This window comes from Simochromis diagramma, unplaced genomic scaffold (assembly GCF_900408965.1).
Source record: "Simochromis diagramma unplaced genomic scaffold, fSimDia1.1 OVJJ01000481.1, whole genome shotgun sequence".
NCBI lineage: Eukaryota > Metazoa > Chordata > Actinopteri > Cichliformes > Cichlidae > Simochromis > Simochromis diagramma.
Window position 1 is genome coordinate 3,513,401 of NW_024386898.1, and position 20,628 is coordinate 3,534,028.

A 20,628-nucleotide genomic window follows, 5' to 3' on the forward strand; every position below is an offset into this window, starting at 1 on the left:
AAAATGCAAAAAATATGCATAAACATGCGTGCAGTCTGGAGAAAAATAAACCAAAGAGCATGAAATTAGTAAAACTAAAAGAGCGGACACTGTTTTAGGGAAATGGGCAGACAAGATAAAAACAGTGTCAACAAAACAGCTAAGAGAAATAATATAAATCCTGAATAATCACTGTTTTCTAATGCTCCTACTTTTTAATTTGATTTGTTGTTGAACTTTATCTTTTTTTGGGTGCTGTACATATTTGAGTGGCATTGCTTAAAAGCTTAGTATACCTTGTTTTTTGCATGAGTGGGCAGGTGAGGTGCAGGTTAATGGTCAGCTGGAAAAGGCTTCAGTAATTGGAAATGTTAAAAAACAGATTAAAAACAACGGCCGTCATTCCTAAAGACAGACAGGTAGGAATTTGAGAGATGTTATATGTGTTGTAGGGGAGGATTTCACCGATGATTTTCTAAAATTGAGCAAATTTCATCAAAAGAAACTGAAAAGGTTTATTTAAAAAGGAAATCTTAAGGTGTTTAATTCCCAGTGCAACACTGAAAATATGTGCGTTGACACGAGTGAGCCCCTTAACTGTGCAGAGCAAACATGGCTCCACTCTGGGAGTGTTGGCTGTCTGTTAAGGATGTGCAAACCTGTTTCCTAGTTGGGCCCCAGTTTAGCGAACTTTACCGGCTTTTGGAGCAGGCATCTCCAGATGGCTGAATCCAGAGCAGCTCGTGGTAATGGTGGTTTTTCACAACCCAGATCCATTTTCCTGGTGCCTGACACCCCCCTGCGATCTGTTTCCTCTGCTGATTAGGCTTGGCCTCCCATTTTTTCCCCCCAAAACAGAAAAAAAAGACAAGCTCTTGGATTGATTAACTGTCTGCTACAACGGTCAGACATCCCCGGGATTTTTGCTTACTAACGCTCACTCATAACAGAAGTGCCTGAGGGTTTTTTTTTTCTGTCAGTCTGCAGCAGCCTTAGCTGCTCGGTGTTTCACTACAAAGATTAGCGTTAGGTTCTTAGATTTTTGCGTCATCTAAAACAACGTGTAATTCAGTGACTCACAGATATCATTACATCTTTTCACAGAGCATTCGAAGAATTTGGAACTTCTGTTTTCAGGCACACAGCGCCCCTGTCCAGAACGGTGACCGCCGTGGCTCCCTGCAACCCCTTCTTGAGACCCGTGCTTCCTGTCTGGTGCACGAGCGCCACAGCAAGACTTTAGACAAACGAGATGAGAGAGGGCTCGAAGGTGTCAGCTTCCTATTCACGCCATCCAATCTGTTTATATGAATACATCTACGATGATGTGATGTCAGTGAGTTATTCAGAGTGAGTTAAAGAATAATGAGATGCCCCATTATCATAATTTCCCTGATTTAGATGAGTGGTTTTCTAACTCTGGGTAGTGAGTGCGTTGCATTGTCCTCTTAAATATTTGCTCTCTCTCACTGACTCGCTTGCTTGCTCGTTTACTCCATATATGTGTGTGTGTGCGTCTGTCATGAAGGGCAAAGAGAGGGGCGAAATATTGAGGAAAGTCAGGATTTTTAGCGCTATCATTACGTTTTTAACAGTATACAAATTACGGCAGCTTTACAGATCCATTATGACTAAACAGGCTAATCTGCATTCAAAATGCTGTCTGTGGGCTTCAGTATATACATCGCTTACATTTCTGTAGATGCGACTGTAACGCACATTGACATTATTATGATGTGCCTGGCAGCAATAGCTTTATGTCTGCGGTTAGTGCAGCTTGACGCTTAGACAGGAAATAGGGATGAGATGGTTTTCCTGTTCCTCTTCATCTATACTTTGTTTAGATTTACATTTCATGAGGATTTTGTACTTAAGCACAAAGTTGATACATGTGAGGACTTTGGGTTGTGTGATCACTAATACATGCATCTTTTCTTTTTAATTATTGTATATTTAGTGTCATTTGTGTTTTATTTAGCTATTTATTATTGCACTTCCAAAAGTGAGGGCACTCAAAAGAGATTTAAATTAAAAATAATCAAAAAAAAAAAAAACGTTTTTAAACCTAGAAGCCTAGAAAGTCCTAATTTTTGACATGAAGACTTTGGAGGCAAAAGTTACTTATTGCTTTAATGCTGCTAACCTCACCACAGAACACCAGCAGCTCGCTGGCCCAAGCGAAAGCATGAAAAAAACATTACCCTCACACGTAGGCCCCTGACCTCTGGACAGACACATTTGACTCCCAAATATAGACTGAAAAGAAATGTAGGCAAGTCTGCAAATATCATCCATTGTGTCTTGTTTAATGACCCTAAACTGCCTTTGAACTCCATCGGTCCTGTTTCATGCTGATATTTGTCCAAAGCAGTCTTTACACAGCGAGAAATATGATATCAGCTCTCCATCAAACCCATCACATACGAAGAACTGCACAACTTCCACCATAGTTGTCAAAGTAACAGAGCATTATTAAGTGCAGTAAGTGCAATCTCTCTCTCTCTCTTTTTAAAAGATGTTACCAGTTAATGCATCGCTGAGAAAATTGGTAAGTAAAGTGAATTATGTGCATGGAAAGGTTAAGATTTATCCCTTTTCCTTTATGCTGCTGCGACTCCAGTGAATCTAGAGGCAGCACCCTTCCTTTTGGCACGATATCAGCTCACGGCTCTGTTGGTGATTGATGTCTAACAGCCACAGATTATTATGCTAAACAACTTATGCTAAAAAAACAGCTGTTAGTTTTGTTAAAGCGAGCCTTTTCAGTTGTAATTACTGTTGTTTTGCATTAATTTTATGACTTTTGAAAGACACTAGAAAGTTGAGGAACATGTTAGGCAATTAACTCCTTGGCTTTCTTGCACAGTTAGATAGCAGAACTCTCTTAACTGCTTAGCTTAGCGTACAAATGCATGAAATTGCAGAGGACAACGGCACCTTTTAAAGCTCACTATTTAACCCCTAATAATGTGGCTGTCTGCAGCCATGTTTCCAGTATTTATTTCACCTGGTGGTACAATACATATTCAGCGTACAACACGACAGTGGTAATAATCTTGAGAGTGAGACGGCCTCTCTGTATAGCACCCAATTTACTTTGTGTTTAAGACCAACAGGGCTACGTAAGACTTCTCATAGCAATCATAACTCTATTTGCTAAAAACCTCCTCCTCCTCCTCCAGCTTAGATTTTCCAGCCTGTGGTCTGAATCTCATCACCGGCTCCTTTTCAAAACAGGCTCACAAACACCATGATTGATTCAGCCACTATCCTCCAGGATCTCTCAATGCTTGCCCGGGCTGCAGATTAATTTCCTTTTCCTCATCTTAATTTTTACTCATCGCCGCTCCATAAAAAGGCTAAATGTCAAGCATGCCTGACTCCTTCTAGTGACACGTCTATTCCAGCAGATAATTACCATAAGGAAATTGATGCTTTAGTGTGCAGAGGGGAATTTAATTTACTCTGACATCCTCGCAGCATAATGCATTCCTAAAGAAAGAGAGTTTTTCACTTTGCAATTGACTTTTTAGATAAATTGGACTATTTAATGTGATTATCGGTCTTGAACGTCTTTGACTTATTAAGGTGTTGAAACCAATTAAGGGTTACATGCTGCTCATGCTTCCAAATGTGAAACAGTGAATACTGCTTAAAGATCCATGAAATAAGAACCGTCCGCAGCCTATTGTATGTTAGTCAGCCGGCTACATTGCCTGATGATGTTTTGAGGCTTGCTAGATAATGATATTAATTACAACAACATGGCTTGCGTCAGATTGTGGATTAACCTGAGAGAGCAAAGGGTTCTGTGCAGTTTGAGTCACACTCCATGCACGTCGCATGTGTCATTTTCGATGCTACAGAGTTATAATAACCTTATAAAACCTTGAAGTTTGAGAGCATTTCCAAACGACCAGTAAGAATTGAACAAGTCAGGCATTAGAGGGAAGATCTGAATATTGATCCCACTTCTGTTGGTACTTCTCTAAAATTTCGGCTGAAGTGAAGCTGCTTTGTCACTGAACGGGACAGCATCTCTTATCGCAGGCGATCACAGCCATGAACCGACATTTTCGAGGTCGCCAGTAGCGCTGAGTCACATTTTCCGTCCCAGCCTTCCCTTTGCGCGACTTCTGGAGTTAACCCATCCTGCAGCGTGTTCACACCTTTGCATGTCATGCGTTAAAACGGACCTTACAGAAGAAAAAAAGCAGCACCGACTGTGAGGCTATGAGGAAGTCAGCGAGCATTGCTGCAATCCATATTATGGCCATGAAGACACAGCAGGCCGCATTGCTCCTGCACCAAAGTTCCTCCTTTTGCAACCAACTGAATGCTGTGTTTCTTAGGAGATAAGGGCAGCCTCCCGCAAAAGGTGACTCAGCAATCCAGCCACACGGCCTCTCCTGAGATAAGAGCCCTCTTTGGGGCTTGTGGGACACTGGGAAAAAACAGCCACAAGGAGAAAGAGAAAATAGTGGAGTATAAACTATCACATATTCTGTAAAATGAAGTGCAAACTCGTCCAACCTAATCCGTTAGGTTCATTTATATATGTAAACACAGCTGATCAAGCAGGGGTTCAAACTGAACTACATTACAAGCTCCACCATGAGATACTAGTGACGGGACATATCTCAAATTGAGTTTTAAAGTCGACGGTGGTGTACAATTCCTGTTTTATTTGGAATTTTCTTCATTTTCAGTCCAAAATGTATATTTATTTGAACAAATTCAGACACCATATGTGGGCAGTCCGCTCAGGAGTCACCTATAGGGCTGCTTTAGAAGCTGCCACACAGGTTAGCAATAAAACAAACTGTAGGCCAGAAAGCCTCTTAGAAGTACAGTGTTGTATAATGGTGTGTGCGGCTGTCACCGGGCAGCAGTTGCGTGTGTGTTATCGCCGTACTGTAAGATGTGATAGCTCGACTTTGAGAGCATGTGAGCTGTCGCCGCGTTGGAACTGAGATGATTGACTTTAATGTGAATGCTGGTAGCAGTGGCAGCATCTGAAACTAACACATCTGATACACTTGGAGCCGGTGGCCCAGTGTTGGTTTGTAGATTCCTGCTCATGAAACCAGAGGGAAAACCACATTTCAGTAAATTAATGCATATCTGAATGATGATCTGCTGCAGGACTGAGAGAGGATGCACTTACTGTACACGTATTTTAAAACAGGAAGTAATAAAGGAGGCTAATGTTAAGAGATGCAACTGTTTGCTCAGGCTCAGACGTAATCCTGATTGTGTACGCTGCATTCGTGCTGTGTTAAGGTACAGGACAGGAGGCTATGACGCTAGAGGTAGCACAGAGAGGTGGGGGTGGGGGGATGGGGGAAGCAAACTGGATGAAACATTAAATAGAAGAAGAAGAAAAGCTCATTATATGGGAAACACTTGTGTTAATTTCATGGACTGCTTCAGAGTGCCAGAACAGGTGACAGAAGGGGAGCTGTCCAATATGCAAGTGAGGAGTAACCCCCCCCCCCCCTCCCTCCAGCCTACACTACCCCCCCCCCCCCACCTCCCCCAACCCCAATCAGCTTCTTCGGTGTGAATGAAATAAATAAACAATGAATGGTCCACTCTCCTCGCTCGCCTCATCCCATCTCATGCATGGCTGCCAGTGATGGTCTACTGGGTGTCAGCTTTTATTGGCACGGCACAAAGCAAGTGCCAGGGGTTCGGTGGCCCGACTCCCCACTGCAGACTGTGGATAAAAGCAAGCAAAATGCCTCAGCCGAGCTGAGAGACATAGTCATGTTGGGCTGGAACGAGGAAGTGCAGTGGAGAGGGGAGGGACTCAGGGCGCAGCTCCATGGGGCCGCCGCGGCGCTGCGACCTTCTGCACATGGAGCCGGGGAGAGTTGGAAGAACTTCATACTGCAAACTCAAGGAATAGCAGGTAAAGTGACTTCAACCGCACATTTCAGCTCGGCTCTCACCTCAAAGGCTAGGCCAATACCTCTAAAGTGATTTCGATGGCAGTGAAATGGTTTAGGAGACATTTGCGCCTGACTGGAAAAGACTCTCCTTATAGTTTCGGTGCAGGTGCGCCTCAGCATCAAGGTCCCGTTTGATGCGCGTAATTTTCTTCTGCCACAGAGTTTATAACGGATTAAATAACAAGACTGTATTTCAGTAATATATCGGGGAAAATATATTGTTTTTAAAGCGTTGCCTGTGTCTGTAAGCTACGAGCAGTAATTTAAGGGAAGTAGAGGGAAATGTTCCCCATTTTCCTTGCGTCTTTTTTTCTCTCTCTCTCTTTTGGGAAATATGGATAAATTATTTTCCAATTAATTCGACTTCTATAAAAATCCGAATCACATTTTCTTTAAGAATTCATACAGATCGGCTCGGGGCTCGTTATCATTTTAACTCGTTTAACTGTTTTTCCCTCTTCGGCTACGGCACCTGTTGCAACAGATGTGCGCACTCTGTAAACTTTAGGGCCCTGTTTTAAAAGTGCCTCAAGTTTATTAAGATATTTAAAATAAACTTTTATTTTTTCAGGAAATAATTTTCTTTAAATTGTTGAAAGCGCAAAATTGACCGGGGCCTAAACTAATGCGAACATGTTTTTGCTTAAACAGGAAATCAGTACGCACCGACTAAACGCGCTCTCCCGAGCGGCTCGAGTTTACACACAAATCAGTCGCTCTGAGCATTTCTCGTTCCGTTAATCTTTGTGTCGGCCTGTCCAGAATCGAACCGCAGTCTCGGTTAGCCGGTAAGGCGTCTGTGTGAAGGGAAGAAAACAGGCAGGACTGCTGAAACTTTTCACGCTGCTGACGCTCAAAGGTGAAAAAGTTGCTCATCAACGCCCAGGCAGAAAACTGAAAGATTCACCGCCGAAGAGATGGGGGGGAAATGATCGGGGTTTTTTTTTCTTTTTAAACGCGATTAAAAAAAACCCCAGAAGTCCAAGAAAGCTGAGTTTCCTCAAATATATATATTTAACCCTTCTCTAAATTATTATTTATTAACTATAATTAACTGTGTGTTTAAAAGTGGCGTTTGTGGGACGTAAAATAAGTTGGCATTAATTACATTTTTTTAAACTTGGAAAGCATCTTTCTCTGATGTGTCCTATTTTTTTTTATTAACACATTTCAAGTTTACGGTCAAGCAGAAAAAATTATATTTCTCCGCAAATGTAAAGCAGTTATCTACTTTAACAATAAATGTAAGATAATAAATAAACTACGCGAAAAGTCAAAGAAAATAGCAGAAAACTCATTTTTGATTTCTGAACTTGTAAACAGAGCTCAGTACCTGCGCACATAGGGCTTTTTTCATAGCTCAGTTGGAAAGAGAAGTGCTGAAAGTGCTGCAAATCTGTCTGCGGATACATCATCTTTCTTGTCAGTAGAAACAGAAGTAGGAGGGGGTGTGAAAGGGGGAGGGGGGTGGAGGGGTTAGAGGAAGACAGACAGTTATTAAAATGATTGTACTGTCTGAATAGCAGAGTAGTGAAGTGTGTCAGATGCAAATGAAGGAAACTTCTTCTTCAGTGCACCTTTGCTCTCCCATCACCACCACCACCACCACCCTCCTCCAATGATAGACTCCCAGAACACATCTGCTAACACTATCTGCCCACTTCCACCCATACATTTCATGAATTACTGATGAGCATCTCTGCGTGCACACACGAACAGAGGTGTCCGCGCGCCACGTTGCTTGGCAGTGTGGGATCATCTCTTTTCCTCGTTATTGATAAGAAGGCGCCCACGGCGGTGTTACTTATTGCAAAACTCACAGGACGGATCGTTATTATTTGAGCTGTTTTTCGATAATTGTCACTCAGACTGTTCAGTTAAAAGTGGAAAGTCTGAGTGGAGCGTATGAGTAGGAAATCACTCAAAGTGGGGCTCCTGATGTGAGGCGAAGTGTGATGAAGCTGCATTCACATAGCCGTGTCACAGCACTGCTGTTTATCTGCAGATATAGTTTAATTTATTTAAAATATTTAATTGCTGCCAAAACCTATAAGTATAAACTTGTTTTAAAAAATACTGGGCCTTCAGTCATATTTATGATGTTTAATCAGTAGAAAGTTCCAAGTGAAACTCTCAAGAAGTGTCACTTTAAAAAAAAATCCTTCATATTTTCAGTTTGTTTTAACTGTGCATTAATCTAAACACACACAGACACGCCACTGTGTCAGCTTTCTCCAGGGTATCCAGACTTTGCTGGTGTGGTCCTCAGTATCTGTTAACGGTTTCGTGTGTTTCTCATCTCCACCCTGCTCCCTGGTGTAGCTTTGCACCTCGCTACCCCCACCCCCAGCGACACACCGCCACAACCATCCACCAAACACACACACACGCACGCACGCACACGCACGTGCAAACACACAGGAGGAGGACCGAAAATTCTGTCAACCCACAAGCCTCTTCCTGCCTCTCCTCAGTTGACGTACTCCGACCAAAACTGTTCCAGTCCCCCCTTTGCGCTCTGTGTTAGAAGTCTTTTCTCTGACTCCTATTTCACCGCCTGAAAGATTCCACCTGCCCCCAGTTCGTACACTCATACACTTTGACACTCATACGCCAACGCACACACACACACACACACACACACACACACACACACACACACACACACACAATAATTTCACTCTGATTTGAGAAGGAGAATCATTAATAAGTCTGGATAGTTAGATGGAAATGTTTTAGTCATGCTCCGGCTTTTATCAAAAAGTTCTACTTTCAGTCTGAGTCTTAACTTGATGATCACCAAATGCCAAAAGTATGTTAAAGTAGAAGCACTAAAAGTAAAAACAGAGCTGTCGGTAAACACAAGGAAAAAGTGCCATGAGTGTTCTGAACAAAAAAAAAAGAATTTCCTGAATATTCTACATGCACTTTACTTTCCACATGCCTACGCAAGTGGGTTGTGGCTGAATGTAGGAACTCTCTCTCCTTTTTCTAAACTTCTGTCAAAGCCCCCCCGCCAACACATCCGTGTTTCCCCTCTCACCATCTGCCCAGAAAAAAAGGGCACATGAGAATACACCTCCCTCTGCCCCCGACCTGCAAACTCCAGATGCTGAGGAACGGCGCTGCCGAGTCGTCGCTCGGCGCAGTAACACGTAACACCACCGTGTTATGCTGAACAAATCATCTGCACCAGTGACCTATGCCCCCCCCCCCGCGCCACCCTTTCTCCCTCCTCTCGCACTTGCATCCTGAGTGTCTTGCAGGCCTTTGAGCTCCTGACTTGACTCCGCAGAATCTTGTGCGTTGCGACAGAGCGGCCCCGTTGCTTCCCACTATTTGTTCCAAATGTGTGGAGCCATCTGTCAGTAAAACAGGAAGGGCTAGGTTCCCCTTCTCCCCTGGGTTTGTTTCGCTATTTTCGGGAGCTTCACTTCTCCCTGTGTGGCTGCTTGGACTGGGCAGCGGCCCCACCAAGGGCTTCTTGAAGTGGCGGAGCTGGGGCTGAGGCTGTCGGGCCCATCTGCTGCAGGCTTGAGGGCCATCCATTATTAATGGGGCCACGAGCATTGGTGACTCCTCAGATATGCAGCCCTGGCCGGAGGAGCGCTTCTGGACTCGATTTCCTCTTCTTGCTAAAAAAAAAAGGTGGGGGGGAGTGTAAAAATAAATAAATAAAGAGAAGTTCTCGGTCCTTCTGCCTGCTTTTCTGTCTCTTTTCTTTTTCTGCACCTTCCTCTGACTTTTTGCCCTTTCACAGACATCTACTTTTCTCCATGCACATCTCGCAGCCTTTCTCTCATCTCCTTCTTCTTCTCTCTCTTTTCCCTCCCTCTCTTTGTTTCTGATTGTGGCTTGCGTGTGTCTGCACTCAGGCCGCGGGCTCAGCGATGCATGCTCAGTAAATTAGAGAGAACACGAACGCCGATCAGCTGGGCACGGCAAACACCCGCATCCCCGGTGACCTGGGGCCAGTTAATTTTCTGCTTAATTTTGCGGCAGTCAGTTTGCATTTTGGGATGATTATGTGGCAGGAAATTAACAATAAATAACAAATGTGGTCTGAAAGCCTATCCCCGGCAACCCCGCGCTACCGGCAGGGCCCCCATCAGCCGGGGCCCGAGCTGCTCTCCGTGCTCCGTCTTTCTGTCAGACTTGTAATGAAAATGTCTGTAATTCTTTGTAATGTAATGTGAGGGAGAGTGGTGTATCTGCGGCTGTGACAAGAGCGATCTCAGCGAGGTTATGGAGTCACGCCGAGAAGTACACCCTTTTACTCCACTCTAGCTTTTTATAACGTTGTTTCCTGCGCCTGCACTTGATTAAACTTACACGCACCTACATCTCTATCTTTCTCCCATTAGAGTACTTGCACCGCATGGAGACAGAGGAGGCCCAGGAAATAGCCCAGATGCCAGGTAAAAGCTCGCCTACTGCATGATTGAGCTGTAGAATGCACAAAGTAGATACAATAGGCCCACAAACAGGCTCTTACAGGACGGAGAGGTAATTTTGCTACCCCTGAATGAGTCATGTCGCGGGGGTTGCGTAGTGAGTGATGGGTGTTTGCTGGTGTGTGTCTCTACCCCAGACAGGGACAGTCCCCCTGCCAATGAAGCGTCCGAGGAGGCAGAAGAGCCCATGGCTGTCCCTGAAGACCTGTCAGCCGGCTCCACCCAGCAGCAGAACAACCGAGGGGACAAAGGTAACTCAAGCGCAGCCTGACCGTCACCGCTGCTTCTGTGAATTAAAATGAAAGTAAAAAAATCAGTGTGTGATAGCAAAATTATGTTGATGTATTGAATATATCCCATGAAGCGGCAATCAAAAACAAGCCTAAACGACTGCAGTGCCCTTCCCAGCAGTAGTCAGACGTATCATTCCCAAAGCATCCAAATCAGAGTAAAGCGATAAGTGAAAGTAATGTAAGGATCAAAAGTGTGACATATATGTTAAAAAAAAGCATAAAATTAATCAAATGAACATCCAGTGGGAGATATTTGCTGTTCCAAATCCCTTGGAAAAATTAATTTAAAGCTGCAAAGAGACACATTTAGGTCATTGGCAGGAAAGGTAAAAAAAAAATCCCTTTGATCCATGGCACGTCATTAATAAGCTGAATCTTAAGGAATAGCTAATGTGGCCTTGATTTGAGTTTGCAAACAGCAAGCCAGGGAATCTCATGGTGAAAATCAGGATGGAGAATGCAAGGGGGACTCACATCAGTGACATATGTTTATCTCAAGTCTCCTAACATGGGCGGTTTGTGAAACAGGAAATGTTTACTGGTCATTAAAGGCTGATCGGTTTTATATGACAGCAAGATAACCGGACATAGCATTCACCTTTCATAGGACAAACAGCATAGTTGTTTTGTGTGTATTGTGCCTTTTTAATGTCAAAAACATACTTTCACCTATTGAATGAATCACTTGAAATCTTCACATATCACATATAGGAGTTAGAATGCAAAAAAAAAAAAAGAAGACAAAATGGAATGGCTCAAAATTGACCATCTTATCAGTATTTTTCCACTTACATCCAGATAACGGCAAAGATTAGCAGCGCACAGTCAAAAATAAGATGTGAGAGGAAACTGAAATAGGATGTGTAAGAGTTTCCTAAGAAGAACTTGCCATCAGGCAGTTTCAACACTCCTGGAGATAAAGAGTTCAGGAACGGGGCCAAGCTCGGAGAGCGCATCACCGCACCACATAGGTCGCACACCTGCTTACTCACAAAGGCTCTCTCTTTCCTACTTTTGAGCTGTCAGGTGCTGAACCCGACACAGGCAGGAATCTGTGAGTCTAAACAATCAACACGTGTTCAGCCGAGTAACGGAGGATGTGTGTGGAACCACGTTTTACATCACACATGCACGTCTTAGTCAACCGAAAAAAATGGGAAATGGTCGTCGTGAGCATTATCTAAATGTTTGACTTTCATTGGCAGCCTGTAAAGAAGGGAAAGAAGGTGCAGCTGGGTGTATGACTTTATGTTCTGCATGCGAGTTTCTTTTCAATCCTTTTGCACGAGTGTGTGTCTATATAAGGGACAGAAAGAAAGAAGGGAAGTGCAAGTATCTGGTACATCTATGCATCACTGCCTCAGTGATAAGAGCCCAAATGAGTTATAATTATCGCCCAGGATCATGTGCTGCTCAGTTCTCTTTAGTGAAAAAAGAGGGGGGACTATATGTGGGACATGGGACCTCAAAGTATCGAAAGCTTAAAACCTCGAAACCCAGGTTATTTCCTGTTGCAAGTGAGTCTTTATAGCCTGGGAACGTCATTGTTGGCGCACATTCGCTGTGGTACAAGCTACACATGTATGACTACACGCACGAGGGAGGCTAATATGTGACGCCTATTTAACCATTTCGTGAAAGAAACGTTTTTACTGCCTTGTGTTTCTTACACCGAACATAAGCCCAGAGACTCGGTTAAAGTCACAAGACTGTAAGATGACCTTCACGACATCCCAGTGAAATGATTTCGCTTTCATTTTCAGTGATTCAGATAGGTCCTCGGCTATGTCAGAGACATGAGACTGAGAAGGAGACTGAGCGGTTTAGTTCCCGAAAGCATGGAGGCGAGTTTAAAAAAAAAAACAAAAAACGAAAAAAAAAACAAAAAACTGTGTGAGGGCAAAAAGCAGGCTGTTTTTGGTGTTCCTGCAAGTTGTGTTCAGTGTGTTGCTGGCGTGGTTTAACACTTGTGGTTCCACTACTTTGCACACAGGGTTATTTTCAGGCAGTGAGAGCAGCACAACTCAGTAACAGGAACCTCCAGTGGCTCCTTGTGTTTCCACGCTGCAGAGCACAGTGCTGTGTTGCTTCCTACCCGCTATGCATCCTTGTCAATGCAGCTAGTTTATTTCTTCTTTTTATGCCTTTCTAAAGCTCTAGCATTTTACTTGTTAATTATTTTTCCAGTCACTGCTCCAGGGCGTGCTGTTTCTTTACCTGTAGTGTGAGGAGTAGATCCGTATCAGGTTATAACCATTTTATTGAGACCTGCTTTGTTTGTCTACTGTGATCTGACACTTGCTTCCCAAAATGAGTAAATCAGGATGTGTGATGTTCATGACAAACACGATGTAAAGCAAAAGCTTTCTTCCTATTCCCAATTTAGTCACAACTTCCCCATATCCATGAGAAGTGGGTGTCAGCCCAGTGTTCATGGTTCCCTTCTGCTCCAGCTAGTTGATAATCTCAAAGCTTCACTGGTGTATTAGATGATAATAGATAAACACATTTTTTTCCACCCGCTTTGTATCAACCATTTCCTGAAATTGTACACCTGCCTCACTGTGAAAAGGCGTTATTCTTGGATCAGTTCTGTATTTTTTGGGGGGGTAGAGAATTCTTTCAAAAGCTAATGTGCACGTAATTTATGTACTTTTTACAATGTCTATCGACATTTAAAAACAGTGTAATTATCCTACGCTGTGGCAGTTGAAGGTTTTGCGGCTAAAACCATAAATTCAATTAGCAGGATTGAAGTGGTATAGCCACTTATGGAGTTTTGCTTTCGAGTTCTGTGATATGCAAATGCAAATTCATAACTCAAAAAAATCCCTACAGCTAAGCTACACTAACACATAGTCATGTAAATGTTTTGTTTCAATGAGAAAAAAACCCTCAGTGGTTAAAGTGAGAACCTCATAGACGTACACTTTGCAATAAATGAAACGTAAAATCTTCAAAAAAGATGACTATGGCTTCATAGCTTGTGATTTCTGTTTGTATCTGTAAAGACAGTTAGCAACAACATTCCATAAATCGGTGACGAGTTAACTTTACCAGGGGAACTGCTGGATTGCTGCATTTGCATTCATGAAATTCAAACATTTTTCCAGTAGCAGAAGTAGATTATTTTTATTTTTATCTCACTGATTTTTTAAATGTAATTAATTGTATCACATTGTATAACCTAAACATGACTTGCTGAGAGTGTACATAAATTGGAACTGCTACACAGTTAGCTGTCACAGAAAGGTTAGCTTAAAAAGTAACAGAATCATTATTAGGAACGCCATAACCAACAGATAAACCAAAATATGTGGTAGTGGTTAATAGTTCAATTAGTTACCTAAATGTAATAGATAAATTATAGAACTACATGGTGTTATCCAAAAGTAACAGATAAATGATCAAAAGTGCTAGCTAAAATTAAGGGACAAATGATTATAGTTAAAAGTAGCCAGAAGGAGACCTTAAAGCTAATGCTAAATATAATGGTTAACAGTTTGATGGATAAAAACAAGGGAGAAATGTCTTATATAATTTTGATAAAAACCCACAAATAAATGGTTCTAATAGATCAAGTTTGAGCAGGCTAATGGCTAAATGCCTAGCTAATAGCTAGTGGATAGCAGCAATGTTAAGCTACTTAAACAAGGACAGTTGTTATTTTAACTGATATAATGTGAAACAAACAGCTGATTCTTGAAAACTCAGAAAGATAGCAACAAGTAACAGATAAATGGTTGACATATTTGACTGAAGCTAATTTAAGTCACTGATCAAACTGAGGGTGAAACAGATTTTATAGTTTTTCTTTAATGTCCGTAAATAGTCGTTAAAATAAGTCGTAAACGTCTGTAAAAACAGAGAGCTCGTAACTGAAACTAAACACAATAACAGAACAATCCCCACTTACATGCCATGCTCATCTGTGGTGCATTGTAAGGACATTTTGAATGCTGTGTAGCCCCTAATTCCTACTTGGTTATGTAACATAAATGATGGCCAGTTTAGCATTCTAACCACACTTTTGTGTTTTATAGACAGCAAAACTGTTTCTTTCCTTTCTTTGCATGTTGGTGTGTTTTTTATCTTATCTCCCCAGCAAAATACAAGTCTGTCCAATAAGCCCAGCAGTTTAACAGATGAGATTATTTCTCATGTGACATAAAATAAATAAATAAATAAACACATTGTTTTCAAAAGTGTGGGTATGGACTGTCAGATTATGAGAAAAGGGATGATCACCAACATCTCGTGATCCTACTCAGTTCTCATGTTTCACTCTTCCCTCTGTGGAAAATGTACATTAGGGGATTTATGCCCCCTCAGTGACTCTCGGTGAAAACAACACTCCTGCATTAGAAAAAAAAAACTGTTTCAGTTACAGGCTGTTTTACAATTCCTTTCCCATGCTTCCCTTTCTGTCACTTCTCCATAATTCTTGGTATTTCAGTTAGACAGGCCCTCTTTGTGAAGCTTCCCCTTTTCCATGGATTCCTATATTTCATGATTTCCACTTCTTCCTCTTCAGTTGTACAAACAGAGGTAGAGGCATGGGGAAATCAGGCTGTCACTGTGACATGCAAACCACAGGTTGGTAGCTGCGGGACTTACATGATCTGTCAGTTCTCTTAAATATTTCTTAAGTCCATTGGTGGGAAAATGAAGCGGCTGAGAGTTAATCGCACAGGGCACTTCTATTTTCCTTGGAACACTGGACATCAAATACACGCTACAGTGTGTATTGTTTTTTTTTAAGCTTTTCTACAGATAAGATAAGAGCAGGCGCTGATCGCTCGGGTATAATTTTCTTTCGGCACTTTAAAAAGCTAGAAATGTACAAAATGACACGAAGACCTTTGCAAATGAATACGAGTGTGAAGAGGCCACATGGCTGTATATCTGTGTTGTTCGCTCGGTTGCTATGATAGATACCGCGCGTGTCCCTAGTTTCGCACTGCTTCCTGTGTCTCTGTTTCCTGTTTATCTTGCTGTCATTTGCTTCACCAAAGTGTGATGGTGTGAGATGATCGGCACGTTTCTTCATCTCCTCACTGACATCCTCAAAGAGTAGACATGCTGTCCACCTGTGTGCCCTTATGAAGAGCTTTGCCTTTTAATGTGAATTCAGAAAAAAAATGTCTGAAATAGGAGGGAAAGTTTCTGAAGGGCTGATGCAGCATCCCTCTTCACAAGAAAACGTGCACTAAAGGAAGTTGCTATTACAAAGTTGTTGGTGCCCTAGTTAGGGCAGTTGCAGTTTCTGTGTTACAGCTTACGGTGCTTATTCCAGCAGGAGTAAACACAGAATGTGCAGAGCTCCACTGAAAAAAATATCTCTCTATATATGAATAAATTCAAATAAAGCCAGGTATATTTTGTCACAAATTAAAAAATCAGTAAAGTTCAGTTTAATAGCTGGAAATCACAGTATGAGTTTAGCATCATGGTTCTTTATACAAAAAGCAAAAAACAAAAAAAGTAGGAATATTAAAACACAGTGTTGGGATAAACATCTCTCTAACTTCTCATGCCACAGTATCAATATCACACTGATAAATTGCCCATCTTTAGTATTTAACATCATGCAAGAAACAAAAATGCTCGTATTCTAAACCGTGGCCCCCCCTTGCCCTCTTTTCCAGCCTGTAACATTAAAGTTGAGGCTCGCAGTGATGAGGAGAATGGGCTGGCCTGTGACATGAACGGTGTGGAGGAGGAGGAGTGCGCGGAAGACTTGCGCGTGATCGATGCCTCCGGGGCCAAGGTGAACGGCTCACAGCCGAGCCCCGAAGCCAAGGCCTTCTCCTCGGCCGGCGGTATCCGGCTGCCCAACGGGAAGCTCAAGTGCGATATCTGTGGGATAGTTTGCATTGGCCCCAATGTGTTGATGGTGCACAAGCGAAGCCACACTGGTAAGCCACGCCGTCTGCAACACTTCTTGCCCTTCCTTTGCACCCATGTTCACTGTTAGTATAAAGGAGATGGATATAGGGGTAGAGAGGTGTGCGCTGTGGCTCCTCCGCCTGTTTAGCCAAACATAAATTATTTTCAGAAACACAAGCAATGTCACCATGCACACATACACACTCTCTGAGAGTAACTTCTTTTGCAGTCCTCCTCACACTCACTTGTAGCATGCTTGCATCTGGCTGTGTGCGTGCAGAGCCTAATATCGTGCATGAAATAGACTTCAAGATGTAGCATTAGCATTCGTGATTGTTTATCTAACAGTCTCTGAATTGCCACGTGACAAGCAACTGATCAGGTTATTGTGTGATAAAGTAGCAGAGACAAACTTGGTCCAAAGAAAACATACCCTCAGTTGAGAAACAGGATATCTGCAGCAATTAAATGGGATCTCTGCAAAGTGACAATTATCTGGCTATTAAAAGTTTTTCAGAATTCAAAATTGATATTCTATTGTAATGGAGCCAAACCAGTGGTGGGGAACATTTGTGAAAAAGGCACTTAACTGTCAGGCTTTAGAAACTAATGAAACTCAAAATGGAAGAAAGGAACAGTAGACTAATGTAAATGCAAAAGAAAGTACAATAAAAGATATAATGAAGTGCCTCCTATTTAAATAGAAAATATTCTGTGGTGAGTCTTTGCTCCTGAAATGCATTTTTAATGAATTTCCTTTTTTATATATTTTTGCTGCTTCACTGGTGACTCTTATTTTACGGGGGGGGGGGGCTTTGAAAAAAAAAGAAAGCCATATTAAAACGTTCTCACAGAATGCCACAACACTCGGAGAGGATGGATATTGGTTTATTCCAGAAGCGCTGATCAGGAAGACTGGCTCTCAACACAAAGTGTTTCCTTCGCTTTATTCAAATGAGGCTGAATTTGCATTGTGATGTGCCGCTCTTATTTTAGAGACGAAGAAGAGGAAAAAATGAGATTTTCAGATCAAATTGACCTAGGCAATGGTGCATTACGGAGCTGGCAGGCTGAGTCTGAAAGGCTCTTGTTCGATCAGAGCGCCAGAAGTCTGTGGGGCAGGGGGAGCATGGAGAGATGGAGTGTCACTCTGCTGTGAAACCCTCCCCACAGGCTGCTGGATCGTTCTCCGCCCCGGAGACGCTGCATCATCCGGCTTGTAGTGCGGCGACCTCCCGCGTCCCCGCAGCTTTTCCATCCGCACAGAAAAGACAAAGACTTTTATCGCTGTCAGTGGAGGGAGGGAACAAACACAGTCAGATTAGTGCGCTCAAGGAAAAGCTTAAAAATGAAACAAACTGTCTGATCCGATCCATAAAATCCGAAAATTAGAAGCCAATAAAACATACAAGTTATTCTGTCCCACCCCCCTGCCCTTTCTTTCCTTGTGTTTACATCTTTGCAGTAACGTGTGTCTGCTCTGTCTGTTCTCGTCCTCAGGAGAACGTCCATTCCAGTGCACCCAGTGCGGCGCCTCCTTCACCCAGAAGGGCAACCTGCTGCGTCACATCAAGCTCCACTCAGGGGAGAAGCCCTTCAAGTGTCACCTGTGCAGCTACGCCTGTCGCAGGAGGGACGCCCTCACCGGCCACCTACGCACACACTCGGGTGAGCATGCAAAGGTCACCCCCGCTGAAAACTTCTGCACTTTTATGTTGGACGATTTTTACAAAAGGCACAGCAACTTCTGCAGCACATGCAGCATGAGCTCGGGACTATGTAAAGGGAAGTTGACAGGGTGTAGATATGGTGTCACTTTTTTTTTTTCAAATGCTTTGCAGAAGTACGTGTTAGTGTAATTTGGGTGTAAACAGAATTCTCCTTCTGAAGGGTTTGTCAGAAAAATGGAGGGATAACAATCACGATTGTGTCATTTTACAACGTAAATGTAACAGCACCTACAAAAAAATAAGTGAGAAAGATTAAAGCATCTGATATATGTTGGTTATTGAGCTGAATTGTAATCATATAAATTCAGCCTGAAGAGCTTTCAAACTGGAGACAACTGGACTTATAATATTAAAGACATAGAATACTGTTATCATAGTAATGTAACTCCTAATATGTAAAAGGAATGTATTTAAATATAAATATATGTTTAAAAAAAGGCTTATTATTTTCCTTAAAAAACCAAAAACGCTAGCCACTTATTTTTAGCATGCAAAAATAAAAAGTGCATGCATTAAACTAATTTCAGCTGTTTTTATGAGCATTCACAAAACAGGATTGAGTCACACCAGTGTATGAATGGGTGGATGAGGGTCCTTAGGGACTAGTAAAGCGCTATACAAGTACAGGCCATTTACCATTTACAGGCCATTTGAGTTTGTTTTGTTTGTCTGTCCAGGTATGGGCAGAAAAATCCTCCCCTTCCTCAGATTTTTTCATATTTTGGATTTAATTTTCAGCACTTTTTAATTTAGGTTTATGGCTTTTTTTCCTCTGTATTTAAAAATATAGCAAAAATCATCAGTATTTGTCAGCATATATTTTCTTAGTGAAAAATAAAAAATGTTGCTCTCCATCATAAGGTTTCAGTTTGCACTGTGTTCACTCTACACTAAGTTGCTACCTGAGTTACCCATAAATACAGAGGACATGAGCTCAGCACTATCTGCAGCAGCAGAGCTTATAGCATCCTAAGACATAAACTTCTACTTGTGAGTTCTTCCACAGGGCCTCCCAGAAATTGTTTTGGTTTTTGTTTGTCATTTACATTTTTGTAGGTGGTGCTCTTTTCTTCCCCCTTTACCACTGGTTGTGCCAGATCCCTAATCAGCCCTTATCTTGTACTTAATCTGATCAAAATGCATTCATTACATCAATTCCTTCCTGTGTTCTTTCAAGAAGAAGGAACCAAATGGCCATTTAACTTACTTTAGTGTTAATTATTTTAAAAAAAAGTTTTGCACTGCTCTGCTTTCACTGATGTAATTTTTTTTTTGCAGTTGGAAAACCCCACAAGTGTGCTTACTGTGGGCGGAGCTATAAGCAGCGCAGCTCTCTGGAAGAGCACAAAGAGAGGTGTCACAACTACCTCCAGTGTATGGGACTGCAAAACACCATCTACACAGGTTGGTGCCTCATGAGGCGTGCGCTTTAACTTTCACCCAGATCTAATGACCTACTTTATCCTAAGCACGGGATGCAGGAAACTGTGCACAGAACAGCAGCCTATCACAGTCACTGTCTTTGTTGCTAAAAAACAAGACAGGCTACATTTCCATTTAGATATAGGCTCGTGTAGGTATCCGAGCTAATTAAGTCAGTTTCTTTGTCTATATAAATTTAGACACTTCATACTTAGTGTTCTGTACAGCTCTACATTAAAACCTGAAAACAGATCATTATGAGCAAATGTTATATTCGTAAACCAAGTGCTTCACGTGTGTCAGAATAGTCCGCTCTGTGCTCTGTGAGAAAACCACCATCAGGCTTGTGCCAGCAGGACAAACTCCAGTTACTTTGACGCTAAAATCTACTTCTCTGTCTTGCTTTCCAGTAGTAAAGGAAGAAAGCAACCAGAATGAGCAGAGGGAAGACTTGAGCCAGACGGGATCTGACAGAGCCTTGGTGCTAGACAGACTAGCTAATAATGTAGCTAAACGTAAGAGCACTATGCCACAGAAGTTTGTGGGTAAGGGCTGAAATCTGCTTCTTTTGTGTCAATACAATTTCGCTGCTTTTTGCTGAAAGAAAAAAAAAGTGTAACTGTGACTGTTTGTGTTCATTGGGGTTGCATTTTTCTCTGCAAGCCTGGTTCTATGCAGTGCAGCCTAATCACAGACTGCACCTTTTATTTGCTTAATCGTCACTGGAAAAGACTACATTGAAATATTACCTTGATTCTGCATAGACATGTTACATTTAAGAGATTCATATTCACACAAAAAGCAAAAAACAATCAAAAGAGGGAGAAAAATAGAACATCAAGAGGTAGACTGAAGTGACTCATTTTAAGACTCAGTGGCTCAGTGTCAAGATGGTGAGATGATAGGA

At 42.2% G+C, this 20,628-nt stretch overlaps 1 protein-coding gene across 8 annotated transcripts in view; it reads left to right on the forward strand.

Annotated features, from left to right (window-relative positions):
• Window positions 1-5,589: 5,589 nt before the first annotated feature.
• The window catches only part of ikzf1 (IKAROS family zinc finger 1 (Ikaros)), a 33,349-nt gene continuing 18,310 nt past the window's right edge, over window positions 5,590-20,628 (forward strand). For 4 of the 8 annotated variants that reach the window (XM_040034578.1, XM_040034580.1, XM_040034581.1 and 1 more), the window contains exons 1-7: window positions 5,590-5,893; window positions 10,298-10,351; window positions 10,525-10,638; window positions 16,329-16,598; window positions 18,070-18,237; window positions 19,578-19,703; window positions 20,132-20,266. In XM_040034578.1, the coding sequence (XP_039890512.1) occupies window positions 5,605-5,893; window positions 10,298-10,351; window positions 10,525-10,638; window positions 16,329-16,598; window positions 18,070-18,237; window positions 19,578-19,703; window positions 20,132-20,266 (1,156 nt within the window). In that variant the 5' untranslated portion in view covers window positions 5,590-5,604. The remainder of the gene's footprint in view (window positions 5,894-10,297; window positions 10,352-10,524; window positions 10,639-16,328; window positions 16,599-18,069; window positions 18,238-19,577; window positions 19,704-20,131; window positions 20,267-20,628) is intronic. The other 4 variants (XM_040034574.1, XM_040034575.1, XM_040034576.1 and 1 more) reach the window with 4 other exon arrangements.